The sequence below is a fragment of the Triticum urartu genome, chromosome 7A (genome assembly GCF_056163025.1).
Source record: "Triticum urartu cultivar PI428250 chromosome 7A, HENAU_Tu73, whole genome shotgun sequence".
NCBI classification, from domain to species: Eukaryota; Viridiplantae; Streptophyta; class Magnoliopsida; order Poales; family Poaceae; genus Triticum; species Triticum urartu.
Window position 1 is genome coordinate 161,536,788 of NC_141879.1, and position 27,525 is coordinate 161,564,312.

General features: G+C 43.5%; 1 protein-coding gene across 1 annotated transcript in view; it reads right to left on the minus strand.

The window, feature by feature from the left end:
- Window positions 1-385: 385 nt before the first annotated feature.
- LOC147958765 (uncharacterized) overlaps window positions 386-27,525 on the minus strand; it is a 30,900-nt gene continuing 3,760 nt past the window's right edge. The window contains exon 2 of the mRNA XM_087532294.1: window positions 386-454. Coding sequence (XP_087388420.1) covers window positions 386-454 — 69 coding nt within the window. The remainder of the gene's footprint in view (window positions 455-27,525) is intronic.

A 27,525-nucleotide genomic window follows, 5' to 3' on the forward strand; every position in this document is an offset into this window, starting at 1 on the left:
ACATGCGATGTTGGTGCACACCATTCAAGATATGCCAGCATTAGGCAACACATCGGGGCAGAAATCAAGGGGAGATGTACGGTGTGTCACATGCATGGATAGGAGAGCTAGCAGAATACTTCCCAACTCACGCAAAATAGTGTATTTGCGTCATCATAGGTTCTTACGGAAAAATCAGCCATACCGAAAGATGAAAGATGAATTTGATGGTATAGTAGAGGCAGGTGCGTGCCGAAGACCCTATGAAGGGGAGGTGGTCCACAACATGGCTAAAAAAATTAATGTTTTGCTTGGCAAGAACCACCCTTTGATGGTGAAACTAACACCCAAGGATGAAGTGTTTAAGAAGAAATTAGTGTTCTGGAAATTACCTTACTGGGAGATTCTACGTGTACGCCACTGCATCGATGTCATGCACGTAGAGAAGAACGTATGTGAAAGCATCCTTGGTACTCTGCTCAAGATTAAAGGTAAAAGAAAGTATGGTGACAGTTCACAGCTCGATATGCTTGGTGATCAATCACAATGCAAGAGTGAAGCAGATGATGATGACAAATTCATCAAATCTCGCCAGAGTTACAATTTTAGTACAAAAGAAGTAACACAGTTCGTCACCTATTTGTTTTCAGTTAAGACACCCTCTTCCTACTGCGCAAACATCAGAAGTCTCGTGGATGTGAGCTCAGGTAAAATGAAGTTGGGACACATGAAGTCACATGATTGCCACGTAATGTTGACACAAATCCTCCCGGTGGCCATCAAGAATCTGATGGACAAAGATATAAGAAACACACTCATTGACCTCTGTGATTTCTTCAACCAACTATGGTAGAAAGTTGTAGATCCTAAAGAGTTGGATCAGATGCAAGATGATATTGCAAGAATATTGTCCAACCTAGAGATGTTTTTCCCACCGTCATTATTTGATGTCATGGTCCATCTCACTATGCACCTTGTCGACGAGATAAAGTATTGTGGTCCTATGTTTCTTCGCAACATGTATCCCTTCGAGCGGTTCATGGGAATACTAAAGCGCTTTTGTCGGAACCGAAACCATCCAGAGGCAAGCATCCTACAAGGTTATACCACGGAGGTGGTTGAGTTTTGCATCGAATACATGAAACAAAGACCTATAGGTTTGCCCCTCTCTTACCACGAGGGAAGGCTGAAAGGTAAGCCGGTCCTTACTGGCATGCAAATGGCTGCACCCAGAGAATTGGCAGAGAAAGCCCATTTGACGGTACTGCTTAAAAACCTAGTTCTCATCGCTTATGCCGAAGAACACTTGGTGGAGATATGCCAATGATTCTTACCAATGGTGCCTTCATCAGATGTGGAGATGAAGGAGCACACTAAGAACTACGCCGAATGGCTGAAGAACCATTTGGCACAAGGATCCATCGATGACATCACTACGTGGTTGGCACAAAAGCCATCACCTAAGGTGCCAACGTAAAAAAGCATATGACATAAATGGATACGCGTTCTACACTGAGGAACGTTATAAGAAGACCTCGTATCAGAACAGCTCTGTTCAAATAGAATGCATGAATGTAAATGAAGCTGATACAAGGGTATACTATGGAACCATCAAAGAGATTTGGGAGCTTAACTATGTGAAAGTTAAAGTGGCATTATTCAGGTTTTCTTTGTGAACAGGAAGGCCTGTGTTAACAGGACAACGATGGCATATCACGTGGACCCATTCATTCTTCCCAGCGATGCTACCCAGATTTTCTTTGTGGAAGACCCCTTGCATAAGAACGGCCATTTAGTGATGCATGGGAAGAGAAGGGTACTGGGTGTCAATGATGTTTCTGATCAGGACGAGTATGATGAATTTGATGAGTTTCCAGCAAAGGGACCATGCACCCATGTAACAGAGCAGCGTAAAATCATCAAAACCCAAGTTCATTCAGGGTCAACTTAATGATCCCAGTCCCCTCATGTACATGGGAATTAAGCTGTAAGACTAGTCTTTATGCCCACCCTGCAACTTAATTCGTTCAATTAACTGTCGCATGTACTGAATTTGTGAGTTATGCCCGGTTTTCTGTTGATGGACGAACCGTTAATATGTTAACCTTGATATGCTGTCAGCTCAAGCAATGAATATGAACTGTTTTTGTTGTTGTTGTTATTATTATTATATCATAGAGGTAGCACACTCAATTGATCTCACTACAGTATGTGTGAACAAATATATGCAATCTGGTTTGCGAATAGCATACGGTTCATTGATGAAAGCCGTGTGCCGACCAAACCCCGGCAACCCGCTCATGATCTGAGTCGTGCATTCTGATTGGCCAGAACCCAAACCCCACGGATCATACGTTTGCACTATTGGATGCTCCCAGATCGAACGGCGATCCTCATCCCTTTCGACAGCACATGCAGTTCCGGTTGTAATTTTATTTTTATGCACAAAATGCACGTTAATCTCAAAAAATGACTTAAATATAGCTAATAATACCTCAAATGCGCCAGAAAATCAAACACGTGATATATTGGTGATTGCGTACCATGGGGAAATTTTTATGAGGCCAAACGATGAAGTCACCGGCCATAGGAGTTTGAATTGACACGTCTCCTTTTGGAAAATTATGATCCTTCATGTGAGATGCTCCGGTTTGGACGGAGCAGTCATCAAAACTTGTGCCAAACTTTACCAAAAAAAATTCCACGGGGTCGTGAGAGCACGCCACAGGCACACATCGATTTTGATGATGTACGAACTCCATCTGAATTTCTTGTAATTAAAATACCAACTAGGCCCACACCAGTGGCCGCACCTCGTGGCCGAAATGTTTGAAACTTCTCCCCGCTTCTCGAGCAAATGGATAAAAACTCACAAAGCGACGCACAAATGATCTGTACACCTTTGCTAGGCTCATAGTAAGGGGGTATCATAGCTAGTATCATGCATGCCAACTAGACAATTTTGATGAGCTGTCATAGAATTAATTAAATGAAGGAAGAGAGGGTTAAGTATCATATCATGAAACCGTATCATAATAAATTCTATGCTACTATGTGTCATGGATGACAATATAAATAAAGTACTACATATGATACTAGCTACTCTATGATACTATGCATTAGAGCAAGTACACAATAGAGTGACATAATTAAGACTAGCCACAATAACATAGAATGTTACTAGTCTATGTTACTACCTCTATAGTGTGGAGTAACATATGTGTAGTAACATGCAACACTTCATTTATTTGGCTATAGAGTCATCTTGCCTTGAGATGTGTGATGTTACTCATACTACTAGTAAGACTAGCCACAATGCGTAGTAACATAGACTAGTAACATGCCCATGTTACTAGTATATGTTACTACCTCTATAGTGGGGAGTAACATATGTGTGTGGTAACATGCAAGACTCCATTTATTAGGCTATAGACACATCTTGCCTTGATATATATGTGTGATGTTACTCATACTAGTAGTAACTAGCTATGTTACCACTTTCATCTCTTTATTCATTTATTGCATGCCACATCATCTATTTAACGTAGATATGTGTGATGTTACTACCTATATATGTTAGACTACCCACAGTGGGAGTAAGGGCATCTCCAACAGTTTGTATGTCAGCTTGTTGGTAAAATATGCCATGTCATCAACCAACACCTTAACATACAACAACTCCAATGGATTGTATCTAGTTTGTCCAATAGGACGTGAGATAATAAATAAGATGCTCTCTCATTCTACATGGGAGCTTGTGCAAGGGGTGTTGGTTCATGTACATACAACCTTGCTATCTTCCCTCATTTATTGTATGACACATCATCAAAAATCCTATGTGGCAAAGTCTACCAACAACTATCTTACAACCATTGGAGATGCCCTAACATATATAGGTAGTAACATCAAACATATGTAGGTTAAATAGATGATGTGGCAAGCAATAAATGAAGAAATGGAGGAAAGTGGTAACATAGCTAGTTACTAGTAGTATGAGTAACATCACACACATATCAAGGCAAAATGAGTCTATAGCCTAATAAATGAAGTGTTGCATGTTACCACACATATGTTACTCCCCACTATAGAGGTAGTAACATAGACTAGTAACATGTGCATGCTACTAGTCTATGTTACTACCCATTGTGGCTAGTCTAACTAGGTATGTTACCACTTTCCTCTCTTTCTTCATTTATTGCTTGCCACATCATCTATTTTATTTAGATACGTGTGATGTTACTACCTATGTTACTCCCACTGTGGGTAGTCTAAGTAGGCTATAAGGAATAGAATAACATATATATGCTTATTAGTTGGAGGAAAGAGAAGAGAAGCAGGCTCTTGGTTAGTAGAGCCAGCTCCAACACGAGACCCAAGACACTTTGTGAGGATGTAAGGTGGGCCAACTATTTATAAACTAGTACGTATATAAACTTACTATTGTACATGCCCGCTAAGAGGTTGGCTGTATATGACATGGCAACTTCTTATAGCCGACCCTTGGTTGTATTATTAACCATGCTCTCAGTGAGGTAGCTAGTATATCATAGACGAATAGCTAGTATCAGATCACAAGCCACAGTAGGAGTAACTTTAGCAGTAACATCGACTCCAACTCAGCAAACTTGCTTATGTGGCAATAAGTTAATGAGGAGAGAGATAGTTTCAATAACTTAGCTAGTTACTGTAACATCACATGTCCTAATGCAATATGAGTCTATAACCTAATAAATCAAGCTTTGCATGACACACTACAAAAAGAATACATTTTCGTGATGATACGTGTTTGTCACAGTAGGTCGCGTTTTTTGCCATGCATGTACATCCACGACGATTTTATGACAGAATCAAGATAGTCATACCTGTGCTGTCGTAGAAGTGTTCCATGACATCACCAAAATTATCATCATGGAAGTGTCCACTTCCATGACGATAAATCGCGCGTCACAGAAGTGCTTTCGTCAAGGGTGACCAGCACGTGGCATCCACCGTAACGGAACGTTGTTAAGCTATCGGGTCGGTTTTTGGATCCGATAACCCGTTAATAGCCCCGACCAATGGGGATTTTCCACGTGTAAAATCATCATTGGCTGGAGGAAACATGTGTCGGCTCATCGTTGGGACAGATGTCATCCACTCATTGAACGGAAGGCGCCTATGATACGTCGACACGTGGCACGGCCCAACAGAGGCCCATTCCTGTGAAAAGGCCGGCCCATTTGACTTGGTCAAAAGGTGGCGGGCCGGCCCATGGAAAGCCTGTTAACTGCCTATTAGCATATAGCCCATTTACAGCCCGCTAACCCAAGGCCCATTACGCCCTATCCGAATTAGGCCCAGTAGCGTCATCTGGGCCATCCAATATGATTCCAGCCCGTTTTCACTTCTGGCGCATGTATGGCCCATGACGTCTTTCGGCCCATATGAGGCCCTATGTAACTCTTGGCCTATTAACGGCCCATGGTGAAACTGGCCCGTAATGAACAGTGTATCACTTTACACCCATTAACGGCCCATGGTGAAACTGGCCCATAATGAACAGTGTATCACTTTATACCCATTAACGGCCCATTATTCCTTTGGGCCGTTTCCAGCCCATGTTATCTTTTGGCCTTCTCAGAGCACATTTATTCTTGGGCTCATTTCCAGCATTGGTTTACTTACGGCCAGTTACTGTCATTTTCTGCTTGTGGGCCAAATTCAGCCTGTGGGTACAGTTGGCCCGTTTGTGGTCTGTTAATACGTTGGGCCATTTTCATAGCGTCATCAAATAATGCCTATGAACGATGGCCCATTATGGTCATCCCATGAACGAACGATTCCAACTCTAGCCCGTTTACGGCCATAATGCGGTCTGTTTGGCCCATGTTTGGCCAATCGATCATACGGCCCGTATAAGGCCCATTGATGATACGGCCTGCAGAAGGCCCATTGTTTCTACGGCCCATAGAAGGCCCATTGTTTCTATGGCCCATAGAAGGCCCACTATTTCTATGGCCAGTAGGAGGCCCAGTGTCACTACAGTAAATATTAGCCCATGGTTATTGTGGCCTAGTTTTAAAAAATAGGTTATTGCAGCCACTAGCTAACCGCGGAAAAAGAACTGCAATGACTACAAGCAAACAAATAAACAAGACAACAAGGAAATAAATAAGCAAGCAACTAACGCTAGGCTATCACGGCTATTACACAGACTACATCCACTGGGCATCAAAGTTCGCCACCAGGGCAAATATAGGGAACAAAGTAGTATATCATATACACTGGTTGTCAAAGTTGGCGACCAGCGCAAATAAACGCCGCAGCAAAACAAATCCAGAACTGAAACCACTTCAGAAGATCTCAAGAAACAATATTCTGGGTACCCATAATGCTGGCAAGATGCTTAGCAAGCTTATTAACTTTCTCTTGTTTGGCGCTTAAATCCTCCAGCGCTTGCTGTTGCACCAGAAAATACGCATCAGAATTCTGCAGGGACTTTCAACTTGAAGTTGAGACTCAAGAAGACGAACTAATTCAGGCAGCGAGTTCGAAGAGCTTGTGCCAGTAGTAGTGGCTAGTAACTCAAACACTACATCAAGACAGGACTTTTGGGTTCCCTCACTGTCATCAAGATAGTTTTTATTAGCTTTCTTGGAGACCAACAGGGATGTCTCACTATCTTGAACCTTATCTGCATTACTTCCTTTACCAGTGGATAACGCGGTACTATTCTCCAATATTTTGTCCGCATTCTAAAAGAGAAACAAGCAGACACATCACATGTTTACCATGTTGTATATGAAACTCATTTTGGTAAATGAGTTCAGTAGTAAAGTGGACAGGATAACAACATGAAACAAACATATATCTATGTACCATGGTCACTTTATGGTCTATATCATTCTAGTTTTTGTTGCCAAATCAAGATAGAGACACAGTTCAAATAATATTTGTTCAAGACAAAGGAGAATAGACAAAATATAAGTGTGGGTAACTATAGAGCAATAACAACACTTGTAATGTGCAAGACATGAGAACATAACTGTTTATTCAATTGAAACTGAAATCAACATAGAGCAGGTTACAATAGCAAACCAGTTAAAGAAACAGGTTTAAAACATACCTGTTGCGCCATTGGAGTTTCAATTCTGTCCTTCAAATTTGAAAATAGTTGGTATGAGTAAATACAGTAATGCAAGAGCAAAGGAGTATGAACCATAGTTAGAGAACCTGACCTGAGAACAAATCTTCTTCTCCTTTAAGCGTTGAGTTGGGATTCAGAGTGGTGGTCCTCGTGCTTTGGGCACTGCAGTTCCCTTACTAACTGCTCGTGTTTGGGTGCTCTGTGGTGGAGATGGTGATGTGTCAACTGGAACTGGGTTACTATCTGCCGGGGTTGGGGTTAGAAGGGGTGTAGCTGGTTCTCTGTCCAAGTGGGTAGGGGTACAATCTGCGAGAGTCTGGGTTATGTGTGGTGGATCTAGTCCTTGGGCAAGTACAACCGTGGTTCTATCTACATCAACTAGTAGCACTATCTTTGCTGAAGACCGTGTTGTTACTCCCTTAGATACTGCCATCACGCTCTCCAATTCAAATGGCTGATAAACAAGAAAAGTAATTGAAAGTATAGACATTGTATGATAGACAGGTGCAATGGATAGTGGGGAATAAAAGAGGGCATGAAATAACTCACATTTATGTTGTCTAACCAAACAGGATAGCATGACACAATTTCACATATATGATGGCTAACTAAACAGGATAGCATGACACAATTTCACATTATGATGGCAAACTAAAAAAGATGGAAAGACATAGTTCAAAATATGAGACTATGTAAGCAGGATGACATGACATAACTATATAATGTGTTTATTAAATAGGTTGGCATGCCATAATTCACATACATTCACGGATAGAATGCCATAATTCAAAATATGATGACTGTAAACACTACACAGGATGAGATCATATAACTATATGATGTCTTTATTAAATGGGTTGCCATGCCATAATTCAGATAGATGATGTGTATGTACTATGTAAACATGATGGCATGATATAATTCAAATATATGATTTATATAGTAAGCAAGTAAGCATATGACAATCCATATATGATGTAAAAACTAAGCAATGCAAGACAACATGCATGACATGGGTAATATAACCGTACCAAGTTTGAGCATAGACCTCAGGGGGGAAATAGGACTGGTCATTAGTCTCTGAATCCTCCTCTGAGGAGCTCTCTGTAACCAGCAAGATGTCTGCTTCAGCAGGTAGCATTGTCCGCTCTGAATACCTTGTTTTCACTCCAGATACTTCCATCACCGCTTCAAATGGCCCATGCACAGGAAGAGTAGTTGAATATACAAATGTTGTCGACAAATGGAACACGTAATACAAAAAAATGATAGCATTATATAATTCACATACATGATGATTGGCTAAACAGCACGGCATTTCATAGTTCACATATATAATGCCTTTGCAACAAGATAGCATTGTATAATTCACATATATAATGTCTTGCAACAAGATGGCAATGCATAATTCACATATATGGTAATTAGACACTGAACAGGTGGCATTCACACAAAGCATGTCTAAACTAATCAAATGACATAGCAATGCGAGACACCATATGCACGATATGAGCAACATAACCCTGCCAAGTTAGAGCATACACCTCGGGGGGGGGGGGGGATAGGACTGTACATCTGTCTATGAATCCTCCTCTGAGGAGCTATCCGTAACCAGCGAGATATGCGCTTCGTCAGATAGCATAATCTGCTCTGAAGACCTTGTTTTCACTCCAGAATTTGCCATCACCATGTCAAATGGCTGATGCACACGAAGAGCAGTTGAATGTACAAACATTGTTTACAAATGTAATATGTAACGAAAAAAGGATGGCCTGATATAATTTACATATAAGATGACTGGCTAAGAATTCACATATATGATGCCTGTCTAAAAAAGATGGCGTTGCATAATTCACATAAACGATGAATAAACTAAACAGATGGCATTCGCACAAAGGATGTCTAAACTAAGCAGATGGCATATTTGATGTATAAAGTAAGTAATGCAAGACACCATATGCATGATATAACCAACATCAGCATCCCAAGTTAGAGCGAAGACCTCAGGGGGTAAATAGGAGTTGTCTTCTCCTTCTGAATCCCCCTCGGAACAGATATCTTCCTCTCGATTACAATCCAAAATGCATGGAGGGGGGCTGCCTTTGCGCCTACCATGGAGCGACGTCTGCATGAAATTTTATTGCCACGCAAGGCTCGTCTCTTTTGCTGTACATGTTCAGTTCCATTGTTTACAATAACTGTCATGCATAGGAATAAAACATAGTGAGATTATGTAAGTAGTGCATGCAGAAATCCAGAGTGATGGTAGCAACCTGTGGATAGACCGAAAACCAATAATAGTAGGCAGATAATGGCTTCAGTTAAAAAATACATATAATGGTTTCTTTACTGTTTGTTTCCCACCCAACATGAAACTCATAGTAGACACCGGAGATTAACCAGATAGTAGATAGATACTATTGATAGCGGCCCCGATATGTACCCCACTACCATTTAAAAACTCAAGTTTGACCATTAGTTTGGAGCTGACTCAGAGTCTAATCGGTGAACAGGACGATAAAGTAGCATGTAATATTAAGCGATGCATAACGTAAGCAGACATGAAAGAGTGCGACCTCTCTTGCGACCCGTGTAGTCCTCGAGGTCATCTGCTCGGTTGATGATGGTAATGCCGTTTTCATGACTGCTAGCGGCGGGGAAGAAGATCTGAGGCGGCAAAAGATAGTCTGGAGGCCGGATCCCTACTATGCTGGACCCTTCTGTCGTTGGAGCAGCTGAGCTGGGGTGGACGACGACGCAGTAGGAGCGGGACAAACCACGCAAGGTTTTCTTTGACAACTATCTGTAAGAGAAGTAATTCTGTAAGGGCTTGTTTGAATTGGAGGATTCCAACAATGCAGGGATAGGAAATAGACAGGAATAGGATAGGAATGCACGTGCAAAATAGAGAATTTAAAAACATGGGATTTCTGCCAACCTGGGTGTTTGATTCACAACAATTGGAAGATCACAGGATGCAAACAAGCATGGTGAGATTAAGCCAAACCACAAGAAAATGTACGGTTATAATGCTATTATGCTACTATCTCTTAGTCTTGTGCTTCATGAATAGGAATTTGAAAAGGAGGACAAGTGAAAATTAAAATTCCTATGTTTTTTCTTTCAAGGAGACACTAAAGGAACAAATCCGTGTGCTCAGTGGACAATATATATAACATGTAGAGTAAAAAAGAGACGCAGCAAGTGTACAACCTCTTTGGCGAAGCCATGTTGATCTCAGCGTCATTGGGTTGGCCGGTGAGGATGCTCCGGCTGACTCTGCTGTCGGAGGAGGGGAAGAAGATCTTAGGCGTTTGGAGATGGAGCCCGAGGTACTGCTCTGCTGTGATGGAGGGTTTCATCGTTGGAGCATCTTCGGTGAGTTGTACGACACGAGGCTGAAGCAGGACAAGAGAGACAATGAACAACGTTAACCTGAGTGGAATTCTAATAGCATCTCCAATACATGACGTAAAATACATAACCACAAAGTGCTAGATGTAAAATACATCAGCCGCTCATCTCTGAACTTAACTGTCGAAACTGAATTTTGCTGTCGAAACTGAACGCATTAGGAAGGTGAGGATACACGTCGGTCGATTGACTTTTTCATTTCTGGTCAATCGATTTTGCAGCCGTTGGATACGAAATCAAGGGCTTGCGATACATGTCCTTAGTCCTTTTTCAGGTACTTCAGGATATTCTTGACCGTTGTCCAGTGTTCCTTGCCGGGATTGCTTTGGTACCTTCCTACCAAACTTACGGCAAGGTTTACATCAGGTCTGGTACACAGCATGGCATACATAATAGACCCTATGGTTGATGCATAGGGGATGACACTCATCTCTTCTATATCTTCTGTCATGGTCGGACATTGAGCTAAGCTCAATTTCACACCTTGCAACACAGGCAAGAACCCCTTCTTAGACTGATCCATATTGAACTTCTTCAATATCTTATCAAGGTATGTGCTTTGTGAAAGACCTATGAGGCGTCTTGATTTATCTCTATAGATCTTGATGCCTGATATATAAGCAGCTTCTCCAAGGTCCTTCATTGAGAAACTCTTATTCAAGTAGGCCTTAATGCTGTCCAAAAGTTCTATATCATTTCCCATCAAAAGTATGTCATCTACATATAATATGAGAAATGCTACAGAGCTCCCACTCACTTTCTTGTAAACGCAGGCTTCTCCGTAAGTCTACATAAACCCAAACGCTTTGATCATCTCATCAAAGCGAATGTTCCAACTCCAAGATACTTGCACCAGCCCATAAATCGAGCGTTGGAGCTTGCACACCTTGTCAGCATTCTTAGGATCGACAAAACCTTCCGACTGCATCATATACAATTCTTCCTTAAGGAAACCATTAAGGAATGCCATTTTGACGTCCATTTGCCATATTTCATAATCATAGAATGCGGCAATTGCTAACATGATTCGGACAGACTTCAGCTTCGCTACGGGTGAGAAAGTCTCATCGTAGTCAACCCCTTGAACTTGTCGATAACCCTTAGCGACAAGCCGAGTGAAAGTGCAACTATCCCTAGGTGGTTTTGGTAATTCATAACAACATATAGCTCATTGAGCTAATGCTATTCCAAGATGATTATTTCAGGAAAGCTCAATAATTGGCATGGCATGGATGTGAAAGTGGAACCCTCAAAATGCTAAGGAAAAAGGATTGGCTCAAGCTCAAAATCTGAAGACTCTTCATTTTATATTTTAGTGATCCAAGATCACATTGAGTCTTTTGGAAAAGCCAATACTATTAAGGAGGGATGAGGTGTTGCTTAATGAGCCTCTTGCTTCATGTGCTTAGTGATATGCTCCAAAACCCTCAACTACTTTCCCATATCCACATATGACCTAAACCCTAAGCCAAACTCGGTCCTACCGATTCTTCCTATCCGGCGCCACCGAGTTTCACTTGTCATTAGCCACTGCCAAACCCTAGCAATTCGGTTCTACCGGTAAGGATCTCGGTCTCACCGAGATGGGGTTGCAAACTCTCTGTTTCCTTTTCGTAACTTTTTGGTCTCATCGAAAGAGCGAATCGGTCCCACCGAGATTGTAATGTAAACTCAGTGTTTCCCTTTGTAACTTTTCAGTCTCACCGAGTTCCACTCGGTCCCACCGGAAGAGCAAATCGGTCCCACCGAGTTTGCCTGACCAACTCTCTGGTTAGCTAATTACCAAATTCGGTCTCACCGAGTTTGTGTAATCGGTCTCACCGAGATTACGTTATGCCCAAACCCTAACCACATCGGTCCTACCGAGTTGCATGTCAGTCCCACCGAAAATCACTAACGGTCACTAGGTTTACTTTTTCGGTCCGACCGAGTTTATTGATTCGGTCCCACCGAGATTGGAAAACTGTGTAACGGTTGGATTTTGTGTGGAGGCTATATATACCCCTCCACCTCCTCCTCATTCGATGAGAGAGCCATCAGAACACACACACCATTCCAACTCATATGTTCTGAGAGAGAACCACCTACTCATGTGTTGAGACCAAGATATTCCATTCCTACCATATGAATCTTGATCTCTAGCCTTCCCAATTTGCTTTCCACTCAAACCTTCTTTCCACCAAATCCAAATCCTATGAGAGAGAGTTGAGTGTTGGGGAGACTATCATTTGAAGCACAAGAGCAAGGAGTTCATTACCTACACACCATTTGTTACTTCTTGGAGAGTGGTGTCTCCTAGATTGGCTAGGTGTCACTTGGGAGCCTCCGACAAGATTGTGGAGTTGAACCAAGGAGTTTGTAAGGGCAAGGAGATCGCCTACTTCATGAAGATCTACCACTAGTGAGGCAAGTCCTGTGTGGGCGATGGCCATGGTGGGATAGACAAGGTTGCTTCTTCGTGGACCCTTTGTGGGTGGTTGCTTCTTTGTGGACCCTTCGTGGGTGAAGCCCTGTGTGGACTCGCGCAACCGTTACCCTTGGGTGGAGCCCTGTGTGGACTCGCGCAACCGTTACCCTTCGTGGGTTGAAGTCTCCATCAACGTGGATGTAGGATAGCACCACCTATTCGAACCACGGGAAAAACATCCGTGTCTCCAATAGCGTTTGAATTCTCCAAACCCTTCCCTTTACATTCTTGCAAGTTGCATGCTTTACTTTCCGCTGCCAATATACTCTTTGCATGCTTTCTTGAATTGTGTGATGATTGCTTGACTTGTCCCAAAAGAGCTAAAATCTGCCAAGAACTAAAATTGGGAAATGGTTAAGTTTTTATTTGGTCAAGTAGTCTAATCACCCCCCCTCTAGACAAACTTTCAATCCTACAAGTGGTATCAGAGCTTTGGTCTCCATTTTCTTGATCTCCATATCTTTTGGTGGTCATAGCCTTGGTTTCACAACCTAGGAGAGTATGGCGTCTAGCGAGGGAAATTTTCACCGTAGAGGTCCTTACTTTGATGGTACTAATTTTGCTAGTTGGAAGCATAAAATGAAAATGCAATTCTTGGACATAACCCCGCCATTTGGGCTATTGTGTGTGTTGGTTTGCAAGGTGACTTCTTTGATGGGAGAGAACCAAACCGTGAAGCTACCGCGGATGAGTTGAAGATGTTGCAATACAATGCTCAAGCTTGTGATATTCTCTTCAACGGATTGTGCCCCGAAGAATTCAACAAAATCAGCCGTCTTGAGAATGCAAAGGAAATTTGGGACACTTTGATTGATATGCACGAAGGTACCGACTCCGTCAAGAAATCCAAGTTGGATGTGCTTCAAAGCCAACTTGACAAGTTCAAGATGAAGGATGGTGAAGGTGTCGCTGAAATGTACTCTAGGCTTGCTCTCATCACAAATGAGATTGCCGGCTTAGGAAGTGAAGAGATGACCGATAGATTCATCATCAAGAAGATTCTAAGAGCCTTGGATGGAAAATATGATACCGTGTGCACATTGATCCAAATGATGCCAAATTACAAAGATCTCAAGCCAACGGAGGTGATTGGAAGAATTGTTGCTCATGAGATGTCACTTAAGGATAAAGAGGAACTTCACAACAAATCAAGTGGTGCCTATAAAGCCTCATGTGAAGCCCCTACATCATCAAGTGAGAAACAAGACTTCAATGAAGAATTGAGCTTAATGGTGAAGAACTTCAACAAGTTCTACAAGAGTAGAAGCAAAGATAGAAGCTTCAAGTCAAGGTCCTACAGTGACAAAAGATCTTCTAGTCGAGAGCGAAACTGCTACAATTGTGGAAGACCCGGACACTATTCCAATGAGTGTACGGCTCCCTACAAGAGAAGAGAAGATTCTCCAAGAAGAAGAAGCAAAGAATCACCACCAAGAGAGAGAAGGAGTAGAGATGATCGTTATGAACGAAGATACTCACGGAGAAGCAAGGATTCGGAAAGGAAGGAAAAATCATCAAGGAGCTACACAAGAAGAAGACATCAAGCTCATGTTGGTGAATGGGTATCCGGCTCCGACTCCGACAGCCACTCCGAGAGAAGTTATCACTCCGACTCCGAAGATACTCAAGATGAAGGTGTTGCCGGTCTAGCACTTGTGTCAACCAACTCCTACGACATATTTGACTCACCAAATGAAGGAATTGGAAGATGCTTCATGGCCAAAGGTCCTAAGGTAACACACCCCGAGTATGTTGATTTCAATAGTGATGAAGATGACTTGTTAGGTGATGATTTGCTTGTTGACAACTCTAGTGATGAATACTATGATGAAAGACCAATTAATCATGCTAATCAAGATAAAACGAATGACAATGATAAGGAGAAGATTGAGGCTCTAACTAAAGAACTAAAAACTCTTAAGTTAGCTCATGACACTATCTTCGAAGATCATCGAGAACTTTTAAGAGCTCATGAGAAATTACGCTTTGAAAAGCTCAATCTTGAGCAAGAGCATGAGTTCTTAAAGGCAATCAATGATGATCTCCGCAACAAAAGTTCTTCTTACATTGCCAAGCGCTTACTCTTATCTACTTACATGCCTCAAGTCAAGTCTAGTAACAAGAAAGATTCTTCCTCTAGTAGTAACAATGATCATGCTAAATCCAATATTGTTGCTTCTAGCAGTTCTCTTGATTCCACTAATGATTCTCTTAGCCAAGTTACACTTGAGCAAGAAAATAGCTTATTGAAGGGAATTATAGAGAAAGGAGTGTACAAAAGCCTTGCCGGGAGTAAGCAATTCGAGGAAATTGTGCACAAGCAAGGAATGCACCGGAAGAATCAAGGTGTTGGTTTTGAACGAAAGTTCAATGCCAATGGAGTTGAGTGGGAAGAAGATCAATACCCCAAGACAAAGTTTGTCCCTCAACAAGAGAAGTATGATGCTTCTTTCAAGGGGACACAAGCTCAAGATGATCTTCCACCACAAGACTACGAGCAAAAAGGCAAGGACAAGCTTCAAGAGGAAATTGATGCATTTGAAGAAGCTCCTAAGACCTTAGTCAAGTGGATTCCCAAGACTACTTCAAGTTACACTTCATCAAGTATGACTACAACTCCAAAGATTCCCATCAAGATGATGTGGATCCAAAAGAAGAAGAACTAGAGAGTTCTTGAGGGTGACTCCGCCAACATACTTCACTCTTATCATTTTGGCAAGAACCAGTGCAATCAACTTCCACATCTTGCACTAGTTCAAGGAGTCACAAACCCTCTTGTTGGTAAGACAAGGGACAAGGTAACCTAAAAGTTTTCATGGACATCATCTTTTGTGTGCATCACTCTATGTCTATGGATATCCTTGTTTGTTCCTTGTGGGACTAACCCATGTAGGTATTGAAAGTGCAATTGAGCATCCACATCTTCAATATCTACATGAAGTCATCATCGACAAAACCCAAGGTTAGTTCATCCCTCTTAGGGGGGATATCACATCTAGCGGGAGCTTTACTCTAAGACTTGAGCTAAAGCAACTCTAAAGATGTGAACACAACAATGCTTTATGTAAAAGTGGTAACCCCACTTGAGCTTAAACGATGAGTATGACCTATGATCAAGTGTTCTCACTTGACTCCTAAGTCAATATACTCATATATAGATGACCTAGTCATCGCAAATTGCTTGATAGATGCTAGAATTAGTTGTGCATGCCTTGTCACATATTTCATTTGCCATCTTATTGTGTGAGCATGCTGGTTGCATATTTTACTCATTCGAGGACATCCACTTGTTGTTTTGATTGTTTGGTTTTATCTTCTTTTGCCAAGTGGATGGACAAGAATGCCTAAGAATCTCCTCTAGCTATCTATGCTTTTCTCGTCTCAAACTCTATTCATGCTGCATCACAAAATTTGATCAAGTCAGATTCGAACCACTCTGTGTGAGGAGCGCTCGGAGTCCCCGATTCGTCATAGACATAAACTTCCAAAACCTCTTTATGATTCTTGGTCTGACCGATACTCCACTTTCGGTCCTACCGAGATCATTAAGTTGATCTAGGTTTTCGATCTTGGTGCAACCGATTTGAACCTTTCGGTCACACTGAGTTTCAGTAACTGCACGCAGTTATGAATCTCGGTGCCACCGAGTCGTTCCACTCGGTCACACTGACAGGGTCGGGCTATATATAGTCATGGGAAAAAATTTGGAAATTTCTCCGAACCCCTTCGCCCACGCGATAGCCTGCTCTTCCCTCGTGGTCTCCGGATCGTCTTCTCGCCGCCAGCCGCCTCCAGTCGCTGGTCTCCGTCGCCGTCAACGGGAATTCTGCCGCGCCGTTGCCGCCGTAGCAAGTCCCCGCCGAACTAGGGTATGGACTTGATCTTTGTGCTATTCCTCAATCTGATTCCTAGCACATTGTGATCATATTGATTCTAGCCACGCTTGAAAAACTTCTATCCAGTCAAAATGCCCATAGATTAGGTTTGATTTGAAAATTCTAGGTTTAGGTTTCCGCCGAAACCATCTCGGACCCACCGAGTTGAAAAACTCGGTCCCACCGATTTGGCTTATGCCATTGCACAAGTGAGACTCGTTCTGACCGAGAATTACTTATCGGTGTGACCGATTTTGGAACTCTGTGAAACCCTAGCAGTCTCGGTACCACCGAACTGTGACTCGGTCCTACTGAGTTCACTAGTTTAGGTTCCAAAACTGCTTCGATATCACCGAGTTTGAAAATCGGTAGATCCGAGATGATTTCAGTAGGAAACTAAAACTAAGTTTTTGGATCATTCTTTTTGCAAAAATCTCTGCATTTTGTGATGCTCATCCTTTCTACCTCATCTATAATCTATTCACAGGGTCAGCAGTCAGAGCTTGCAGCATGTCAGACCAGAGTGATAGCCAGAATCTGTCAGAACAGCAAGTGGTGATTAGTGAGGGCACTAGTCCCTCCAGCTCTTCTGATGAAGGTAGCAGGAGCACTCCTAGCAACTTGCCAAAAGCTGCCACGAGACAGAGAAAGAAGAGGACTTCTGATTCCGAAGATGAAGACTATGTGGCAGAGGAAGAGGCCACTTCCAAGAGAGTTGAGCCAGCTCAAGGCACTAAGCCAGGCCTGAAAATCAAAAGGCCAGCAGGCAGGCAGCCAATGTCAAAGGCCAGAATGTCAACTGAGAAGCCCATAGAGCCAGTTGCAGCTGAGAGCAAGAAAAGAAAGGAAAGGGTGAAGAAGACTGTGGCTAGAGTGCTTGGCAAAGCTTCCATCATGGAAGAGGAAGAAGAAGAAGAAGTAGCTGCACCAGCACCCAAGGCACCCAAGCTAATGGGAGATGCCATAAAATCAGGGGGAGCTGCTTCCAAGGCCAAGCCAGCTCCAAAGCCAAAGCCAAAGAGGAACACAAGAAGCATCCCTGCAGCTGAGAAGAACAAGGCCCCAGTGCCTGAGACTGTTGCTGAAGAAGAGGAAGAGAATGTCCTAAGGAAGCTAAAGCCCAAGATCCCAGACCACAACGATGCTCATCCTGTGGCTGAGGACATGAAGCTCAGGAGAGATTCATGGCTGAGGAAGTGGAGAGAAGCAGACCCATATGCTTCAAGGAGAAGGACTGCCGTGGACTACAGGTTTCACACCAAGGAGCAGCAGGATTTTGATGAGACAGTGCTGCTAGATAAGAACCCCATTGTCTGTGATATGCGATGGGTTGATTGGACATACATCAAGGACAATGAGGAGCACTATCCTGGAGTGCAAGACAGCTTCATAGCTTGTGGAGTAGCTGACTTTGTTGGGTAGAAGCTCACAAAGTGGAACGAGGAACTCATCATGCAGTTCTACTCCATAGCTCACTTTTATCCAGATGGGAGGATCACATGGATGTCTGAGGGTACGAGGTACCAATCCACTGTTGATGAATGGGCAACGTTGATTAATGCCCCAGAGGAGCATGATGATGACGTGGAGATCTATGCCAAGAAGAAGATGGACCACAACTCAATGTCAAATATGTACAAGGAGATCCCATATGAAGCACTTGATACTTTCAAGTTTGGCTCAGTACATTACCTTCTGTCAGGGCTCCCGACTATCAATTGGATCTTGAGGCACACCTTATTGCCTAAGTCAGGTGATCACAAGATGATCAGAGGCCATGCTATCAACTTGCTACATGTGTTTGATGTGCCCCAGAAGTTCAAGGTGATGAGCCTCATAGTGGAAACAATCAAGAGGACTGCACCAGACCAGAAGAGGAGCTGCGGATATGCCCCTCAGATTCAGGAGCTCATCAACTCCAAGATGGGCACGGGCATATATTTATTGGACAAGGAACATTTGCCCATCCGTCCAGATTTTGAGAACAATGAAGTTGTGATGACTGAGAACGAGCCATCGTCTGTACAAGCTTACGCAAAGAAGGAGAAGGCGAGGAAGGAGAAAGCTGCCAAGATGCCAACTCAAGAGGAGGCATCTGAGTATTTCCTGAAGACTAAACAAGAGCATCTTGGTTACTTGATTGCATCCACGCTGAGGATTGAGCAAAGTCTGGCCACCCTCACTCAGAATCAGCAGAGCCTAGAGAGAATCATGGAACAGAAGTTCTATGACCTGGATGTCAAAGTAACGGAAGTTCAGTCTGAAGTGGAGCAGCTCCAGGAGGACATGCAGGAGAGGAGAGGCCGGACTACTACTCATGCCTTTGCCAGAGTGCCAAGAGGTCCGAGGTCGTCTGCCGTGCCAGTTGCTGACACAAGAGCCACCACCTCAGCACCAGCCACAGCCTCAGTTCCACCAGCTCCAGCATCTACTTCAGCTCCAACTCCAGCGTCTACTTCAGCATCTACCGAAGCCTTCGTCCTTGGAGTGATCCGGACTCCACCACCACCTGAAGATCAAGCCTGAGCGTCGATCTAGTGCTATACATTTTCTAGGAACTTTTTGGTAACTTGTTGCCAAAGGGGGAGAAGATGTATAGATCATAGGCTTCGAGAGAGAGAGTGTTGCTTTTCTCTCTTGCTTTATTTGGTGGTTTTTCGAACTCGTTTGCTTTTGAGTGCTTGAGATACTACGTCATTATTTGTGAGACATTGATGATCATGTGTTTGATCATAAGCTACACTTAATAATTGCTTAATGCTATTATCTTATCTATCTTATGTGATCATTCATTATTCTTGGTGATGAGTGCATGTATTTCATTCTTATCATTTTAAGCACTCCACCAAGATGTATGTGACATGGAAGAGTAACCCATGACTCTAACTCCTTGTGCATTTGCAGTCCAAAGCAAATTTTTAAATATGCACAAATTTAGGGGGAGCTCTTACTTATCACATACTTCTCAAAGCGACGATATATTTCATGCTTATTATCATTTGTCGAAGCTTTGATCTATATGTTGTCATCAATTACCAAAAAGGGGGAGATTGAAAGTGCAACTTTCCCTAGGTGGTTTTGGTAATTCATAACAACATATAGCTCATTGAGCTAATGCTATTCCAAGATGATTATTTCAGGAAAGCTCAATGATTGGCATGGCATGGATGTGAAGGTGGAACCCTCAAAATGCTAAGGAAAAAGGATTGGCTCAAGCTCAAAAGCTCAAGACTCTTCATTTTATATTTTAGTGATCCAAGATCACATTGAGTCTTTAGGAAAAGCTAATACTATTAAGGAGGGATGAGGTGTTGCTTAATGAGTCTCTTGCTTCATGTGCTTAGTGATATGCTCCAAAACCCTCAACTACTTTCCCATATCCACATATGACCTAAACCCTAAGCCAAACTCGGTCCTACCGATTCTTCCTATCCGGCGCCACCGAGTTTCACTTGTCATTAGCCACTGCCAAACCCTAGCAATTCGGTTCTACCGGTAAGGATCTCGGTCTCACCGAGATGGGGTTGCAAACTCTCTGTTTCCCTTTCGTAACTTTTCGGTCTCACCGAAAGAGCGAATCGGTCCCACCGAGATTGCAATGTAAACTCAGTGTTTCCCTTTGTAACTTTTCGGTCTCACCGAGTTCCACTCGGTCCCATCGAAAGAGCAAATCGGTCCCACCGAGTTTGCCTGACCAACTCTCTGGTTAGCTAATTACCAAATTCGGTCTCACCGAGTTTGTGTAATCGGTCTCATCGAGATTACGTTATGCCCAAACCCTAACCATATCGGTCCTACCGAGTTACATGTCAGTGCCACCGAAAATCACTAACGGTCACTAGGTTTACTTTTTCGGTCTGACCGAGTTTATTGATTCGGTCCCACCAAGATTGGAAAACTGTGTAACGGTTGGATTTTGTGTGGAGGCTATATATACCCCTCCACCTCCTCCTCATTCGATGAGAGAGCCATCAGAACACACACACCATTCCAACTCATATGTTCTGAGAGAGAACCACCTACTCATGTGTTGAGACCAAGATATTCCATTCCTACCATATGAATCTTGATCTCTAGCCTTCCCAAGTTGCTTTCCACTCAAACCTTCTTTCCACCAAATCCAAATCCTATGAGAGAGAGTTGAGTGTTGGGGAGACTATCATTTGAAGCACAAGAGCAAGGAGTTCATTACCTACAAACCATTTGTTACTTCTTGGAGAGTGGTGTCTCCTAGATTGGCTAGGTGTCACTTGGGAGCCTCCGACAAGATTGTGGAGTTGAACCAAGGAGTTTGTAAGGGCAAGGAGATCGCCTACTTCGTGAAGATCTACCGCTAATGAGGCAAGTCCTGTGTGGGCGATGGCCATGGTGGGATAGACAAGGTTGCTTCTTCATGGACCCTTTGTGGGTGGTTGCTTCTTCGTGGACCCTTCATGGGTGGAGCCCTGTGTGGACTCGCGCAACCGTTACCCTTGGGTGGAGCCCTGTGTGGACTCGCGCAACCGTTACCCTTCGTGGGTTGAAGTCTCCATCAACGTGGATGTAGGATAGCACCACCTATCCGAACCACGGGAAAAACATCCGTGTCTCCAATAGCGTTTGAATTCTCCAAACCCTTCCCTTTACATTCTTGCAAGTTGCATGCTTTACTTTCCGCTGCCAATATACTCTTTGCATGCTTGCTTGAATTGTGTGATGATTGCTTGACTTGTCCCAAAATAGCTAAAATCTGCCAAGAACTAAAATTGGGAAAAGGTTCAGTTTTTATTTGGTCAAGTAGTCTAATCACGCCCCCTCTAGACATACTTTAGATCCTACACCGAGCTTTATAGATGGTCACATTACCATCCGCGTCTGTCTTCTTCTTAAAGATCCATTTATTTTCCATGGCTCGCCGATCAACGGGCATGTCAGTCTAAGTACATACTTCATTTTCATACATGGATCCTATCTCGGATTTCATGGCTTCCAGCCATTTGTCAGAATCTGAGCCTGCCATCGCTTCTTCATAGTTCGAAGGTTCATCGTTGTCTAACAACATGATTTAGAAGACAGGGTTGCCGTACCACTCTGGTGCGGAACGTGTCCTTGTGGACCTACGAAGTTCAGTAGGAGCTTGATCCGAAGTATCTTGATCATCATCATTAACTTCCTCTCTAATTGGTGCAGGCACCACAGGAACATTTTCCTGAGCTACGCTACTCTTTGCTTCTAGAGGCAGTACTTCATCAAGCTCTACTTTCCTCCCACTTACTTCTTTCGAGAGAAACTCCTTCTCTAGAAAGGATCCATTCTTGGCAATGAAGATCTTGCCTTCGGATCTAAGGTAGAAGGTATACCCAATGGTTTCCTTAGGGTATCCTATGAAGACGCATTTTTCCGACTTGGGTTCGAGCTTTTCAGGTTGAAGTTTCTTGACATAAGCATCGCGTCCCCAAACTTTTAGAAACGACAGCTTAGGTTTCTTCCCAAACCATAATTCATACGGTGTCGTCTCAACGGATTTCGACAGAGCCCTATTTAAAGTGAATGCGGCAGTCTCTCAAGCATAGCCCCAAAATGACAGTGGTAAATCGGTAAAAGACATCATAGAATCGCACCATATCTAATAGAGTGCGATTACGACGTTTGGACACAACATTACACTGAGGTGTTCCAGGCGGCGTGAGTTGTGAAACTATTCCACATTTTCTTAAGTGTGTGCCAAATTCGTGACTCAAGTATTCTCCCCCACGATCTGATCACAAGAACTTGATTTTCCTGTCACGTTGATTCTCAACCTCACTTTGAAATTCCTTGAACTTTTCAAAGGTCTCAGACTTGTGTTTCATTAAGTACACATACCCATATCTACTCAAGTCATCAGTGAGGGTGAGAACATAATGATAGCCACCACGAGCTTCAACGCTCATTGGACCGCACACATCAGTATGTATGATTTCCAATAAGTTGGTTGCTCACTCCATTGTTCCTGAGAACGGAGTCTTGGTCATTTTACCCATGAGGCATGGTTTGCACGTGTCAAATGATTCATAATCAAGAGACTCTAAAAGTCCATCTGCATGGAGCTTCTTCATGCGTTTGACACCTATGTGACCAAGGTGGCAGTGCCACAAGTATGTGGGACTATCATTATCAACCTTACATCTTTTGGTATTCACACTATGAACAAGTGTAGCATTATGCTCGAGATTCATTAAGAATAAACCATCCACCATCGGAGCATGACAATAAAACATATCTCTCATATAAATAGAACAACCATTATTCTCGGATTTAAATGAGTAGCCATCTCCTATTAAACGAGATCCTGATACAATGTTCATGCTCAAAACTGGCACTAAATAACAATTATTGAGGTTTAAAACTAATCCCGTAGGTAAATGTAGAGGTAGCTTGCCGACGGTGATCACATCAACCTTGGAACCATTCCTGACGCGCATTGTCACCTCGTCCTTCGCCAGTCTCCGCTTATTCCGCAGCTCCTGCTTTGAGTTACAAATGTGAGCAACCGCACCGGTATCAAATACCCAGGAGCTACTACGAGTACTGGTATGGTACACATCAATTACATGTATATCACATATACCTTTCGTGATGCCGGCCTTCTTGTCCGCTAAGTATTTGGGGCAGTTCCGCTTCCAGTGACCACTTCCCTTGGAATAAAAACACCCAGTCTCGGTCTTGGGTCCATTCTTTGGCTTCTTCCCAGCAGCTTGCTTACCGGGCGCGGCAACTCCCTTGCCGTCCTTCTTGAAGTTCTTCTTACCCTTGCCTTTCTTGAACTTAGTGGTTTTATTCACCATCAACACTTGATGTTCCTTTTTGACTTCTACCTCTGCTGATTTCAGCATTGCAAATACTTCAGGAATGGTCTTTTCCATCCCCTACATATTGAAGTTTATCACAGAGCTCTTGTAGCTTGGTGGAAGCGACTGAAGGATTCTGTCAATGACTGCATCATCCGGGAGATTAACTCCCAGCTGAGTCAAGCGGTTATGCAACCCAGACATTGTGAGTATGTGCTCACTGACAGAACTATTTTCCTCCATCTTACAGCTGAAGAACTTGTCGAAGACTTCATATCTCTCGACCCGGGCATGAGCTTGGAAAACCATTTTCAGCTCTTCGAACATCTCATATGCTCCGTGTCGCTCAAAACGCTTTTGGAGCCCCGGTTCTAAGCTGTAAAGCATGCCGCACTGAACGAGGGAGTAATCATCAGCACGTGTTTGCCAAGCGTTCATAACATCTTGGTTCTGTAGGACCGGTGCGTCACCTAGCGGCGCTTGTAGGACATAATATTTCTTGGCAGCTATGAGGATGATCCTCAGGTTCCGGACCCAGTCCGTATAGTTGCTGCCATCGTCTTTCAGCTTGGTTTTCTCTAGGAACGCGTTGAAGTTGAGGACAACGTTGGCCATTTGATCTACAAGACATATTGTAAAGTTTTTAGACTAAGTTCATGATAATTAAGTTCATCTAATCAAATTATTCAATGAACTCCCACTTAGATAGACATCCCTCCAGTCATCTAAGTATAACATGATCCGAGTTGACTAGGCCGTGTCCTATCATCACGTGAGACGGACTAGTCAACATCGGTGAACATCTTCATGTTGATCGTATCTTCTTTACGACTCATTCTCGACCTTTTGGTCTTCTGTGTTGCGAGGCCATGTCTGTACATGCTAGGCTCGTCAAGTCAACCTAAGTGTATTGCGTGTGTAAATCTGTCTTACACCCGTTGTATGTGAACGTTGGAATCTATCACACCCGATCATCACGTGGTGCTTCAAAAGAACGAACTATCGCAACGGCGCATAGTTAGGGGGAACACTTTCTTGAAATTATTATGAGAGATCATCTTATTTACTACCGTCGTTCTAAGTAAACAAGATGCAAAAACATGATAAATATCACATGCAATCAAATAATAGTGACATGATATGGCCAATATCATATAGCTCCTTTGATCTCCATCTAGGGGCTCCATGATCATCTTGTCACCGGCATGACACCATGATCTCCATCATCATGATCTCCATCATCGTGTCTCCATGAAGTTTCTCGCCAACTATTACTTCTACTACTATGGCTAACGCTTTAGCAATAAAGTAAAGTAATTACATGACGTTTATGTTGACACGCAGGTCATAAATAAATAAAGACAACTCCTATGGCTCCTGCCGGTTGTCATACTCATCGACATGCAAGTCGTGATCCCTATTACAAGAACATGTTCAATCTCATACAACACATATATCATTCATCATTCATCACAACCTTTGGCCATATCACATCACGAAACACTTGCTGCAAAAACAAGTTAGACGTCCTCTAATTGTTGTTGCAAGTTTTTACGTGGCTGCTATAGGTTTCTACCAAGAACGTTTCTTACCTACGCCAAAACCACAACGTGAATTTCCATTTTCTATTTACCCTTCATAAGGACCCTGTTCATCGAATCCGATCTGACTAAAGTGGGAGAGACAGACACCCGCCAGCCACCTTATGCAACTAGTGCATGTCAATCGGTGGAACCGGTCTCACGTAAGCGTACGTGTAAGGTTGGTCCGGGCCGCTTCATCCCACGATGCCACCGAATCAAGATAAGACTAGTAACGGCAAGCAAATTGACAATATCGACGCCCACAACTACTTTGTGTTCTACTCGTGCATAGTAACTACGCATAGACCTAGCTCATGATGCCACTGTTGGGGATCATAGCAGAAAACAAAAAAAATTCCTACGTTTCACCAAGATCAATCTATGGAGTCAACTAGCAACGAGAGGAGAGTGCATCTACATACCCTTGTAGATCGCGAGCGGAAGCGTTCAAGAGAACGGGGATGATGGAGTCGTACTCGCCGTGATTCAAATCACCGATGACCAAGTGCCGAACGGACGGCACCACCACGTTCAACACCCGTACGGAGCGGATGACGTCTCCTCCTTCTTGATCCAGCAAGGGGGAAGGAGAGGTTGATGAAGATCCAGCAGCACGACGGCGTGGTGGTGGATGCAGCAGTGATCGCAGCAGGGCTTCACCGAGCTTCTGCGAGAGGGAGAGGTGTAGCAGGGGAGAGGGAGGCGCCAAGGCTTGAGGTTCGGCTGTCCTCCCTCCCCCCTTTATATAGGCCCCCTAGGGGGGTGCACCGGCCCTAGGAGATGGGATCTCCTAGGGGGCGGCGGCCAAGGGGTGGAGTACCCCCCAAGGCAAGTGGAGGCGCCCCCTCCCCTAGGGTTCCCAACCCTAGGCGCATGGGGGGCCCAAGGGGGGGGCGCCAGCCCACTATGGGCTGGTTCCCCTCCCCACTTCAGCCCATGGGGCCCTCCGGGATGGGTGGCCCCACCCTATGGACCCCCGGGACTCATCCAGTGGTCCCGGTACAATACCGGTGACCCCGAAACTTTCCCGATGGCCGCAACAACACTTCCTATATATAATTCTTCACTTCCGGACCATTCCGGAACTCCTCGTGACGTCCAGGATCTCATCCGAGACTCCGAACAACTTTCAGACTACTGCATACTCATATTTATACAACCCTAGCATCACCGAACCTTAAGTGTGTAGACCCTACGGGTTCGGGAGACAAGCAGACATGACCGAGACGACTCTCTGGTCAATAACCAACAGAGGGATCTGGATACCCATGTTGGCTCCAACATGCTCCTCAATTATCTCATTGGATGAACCATGATGTCGAGGACCTAATCAATCTCGTACTCAATTCCCTTTGTCAATCGGTACGTTACTTTCCCGAGACTCGATCGTCGGTATCCCAATACCTTGTTCAGTCTCGTTACCGACAAGTCACTTTACTCGTACCGTAATGCATGATCCCGTGATCAACCACTTGATCACATTGAGCTCATTATGATGATGCATTACCGAGTGGGCCCAGAGATACCTCTCCGTCATACGGAGTGACAAATCCCAGTCTCGATTCGTGCCAACCCAACAGACACTTTCGAAGATACCTGTAATGTACCTTTATAGTCACCCAGTTACGTTGTGATGTTTGGCACACCCAAGGCACTCCTACGGTATCCGGGAGTTGCACAATCTCATGGTCTAAGGAAATGATACTTGACATCCAGAAAAGCTACAGCGAACGAACTACACGATCTTTGTGCTATGCTTAGGTTTGGGTCTTGTCCATCACATCATTCTCCTAATGATGTGATCCCGTTATCAATGACATCCCCATGTCCATAGCCAGGAAACCATGACTATCTGTTGATCAACGAGCTAGTCAACTAGAGGCTCACTAGGGACACATTGTGGTCTATGTATTCACACATGTATTACGATTTCCGGATAATACAATTATAGCATGAATAATAGACAATTATCATGAACAAGGAAATATAATAATCATTTTATTATGTCCTCTAGGGCATATTTCCAACAATCTCCCACTTGCACTAGAGTCAATCATCTAGTTACATTGTGATGAATCGAACACCCATGGAATTCTGGTGTTGATCATGTTTTGCTCCAGGGAGAGGTTTAGTCAACGGATCTGCTACATTCAGGTCCGTATGTACTTTACAAATCTCTATGTCTCCATTTTGAACACTTTCATGAATGGAGTTGAAGTGACGCTTGATATGCCCGGTCTTCCTGTGAAACCTGGGCTCCTTGGCAAGGGCA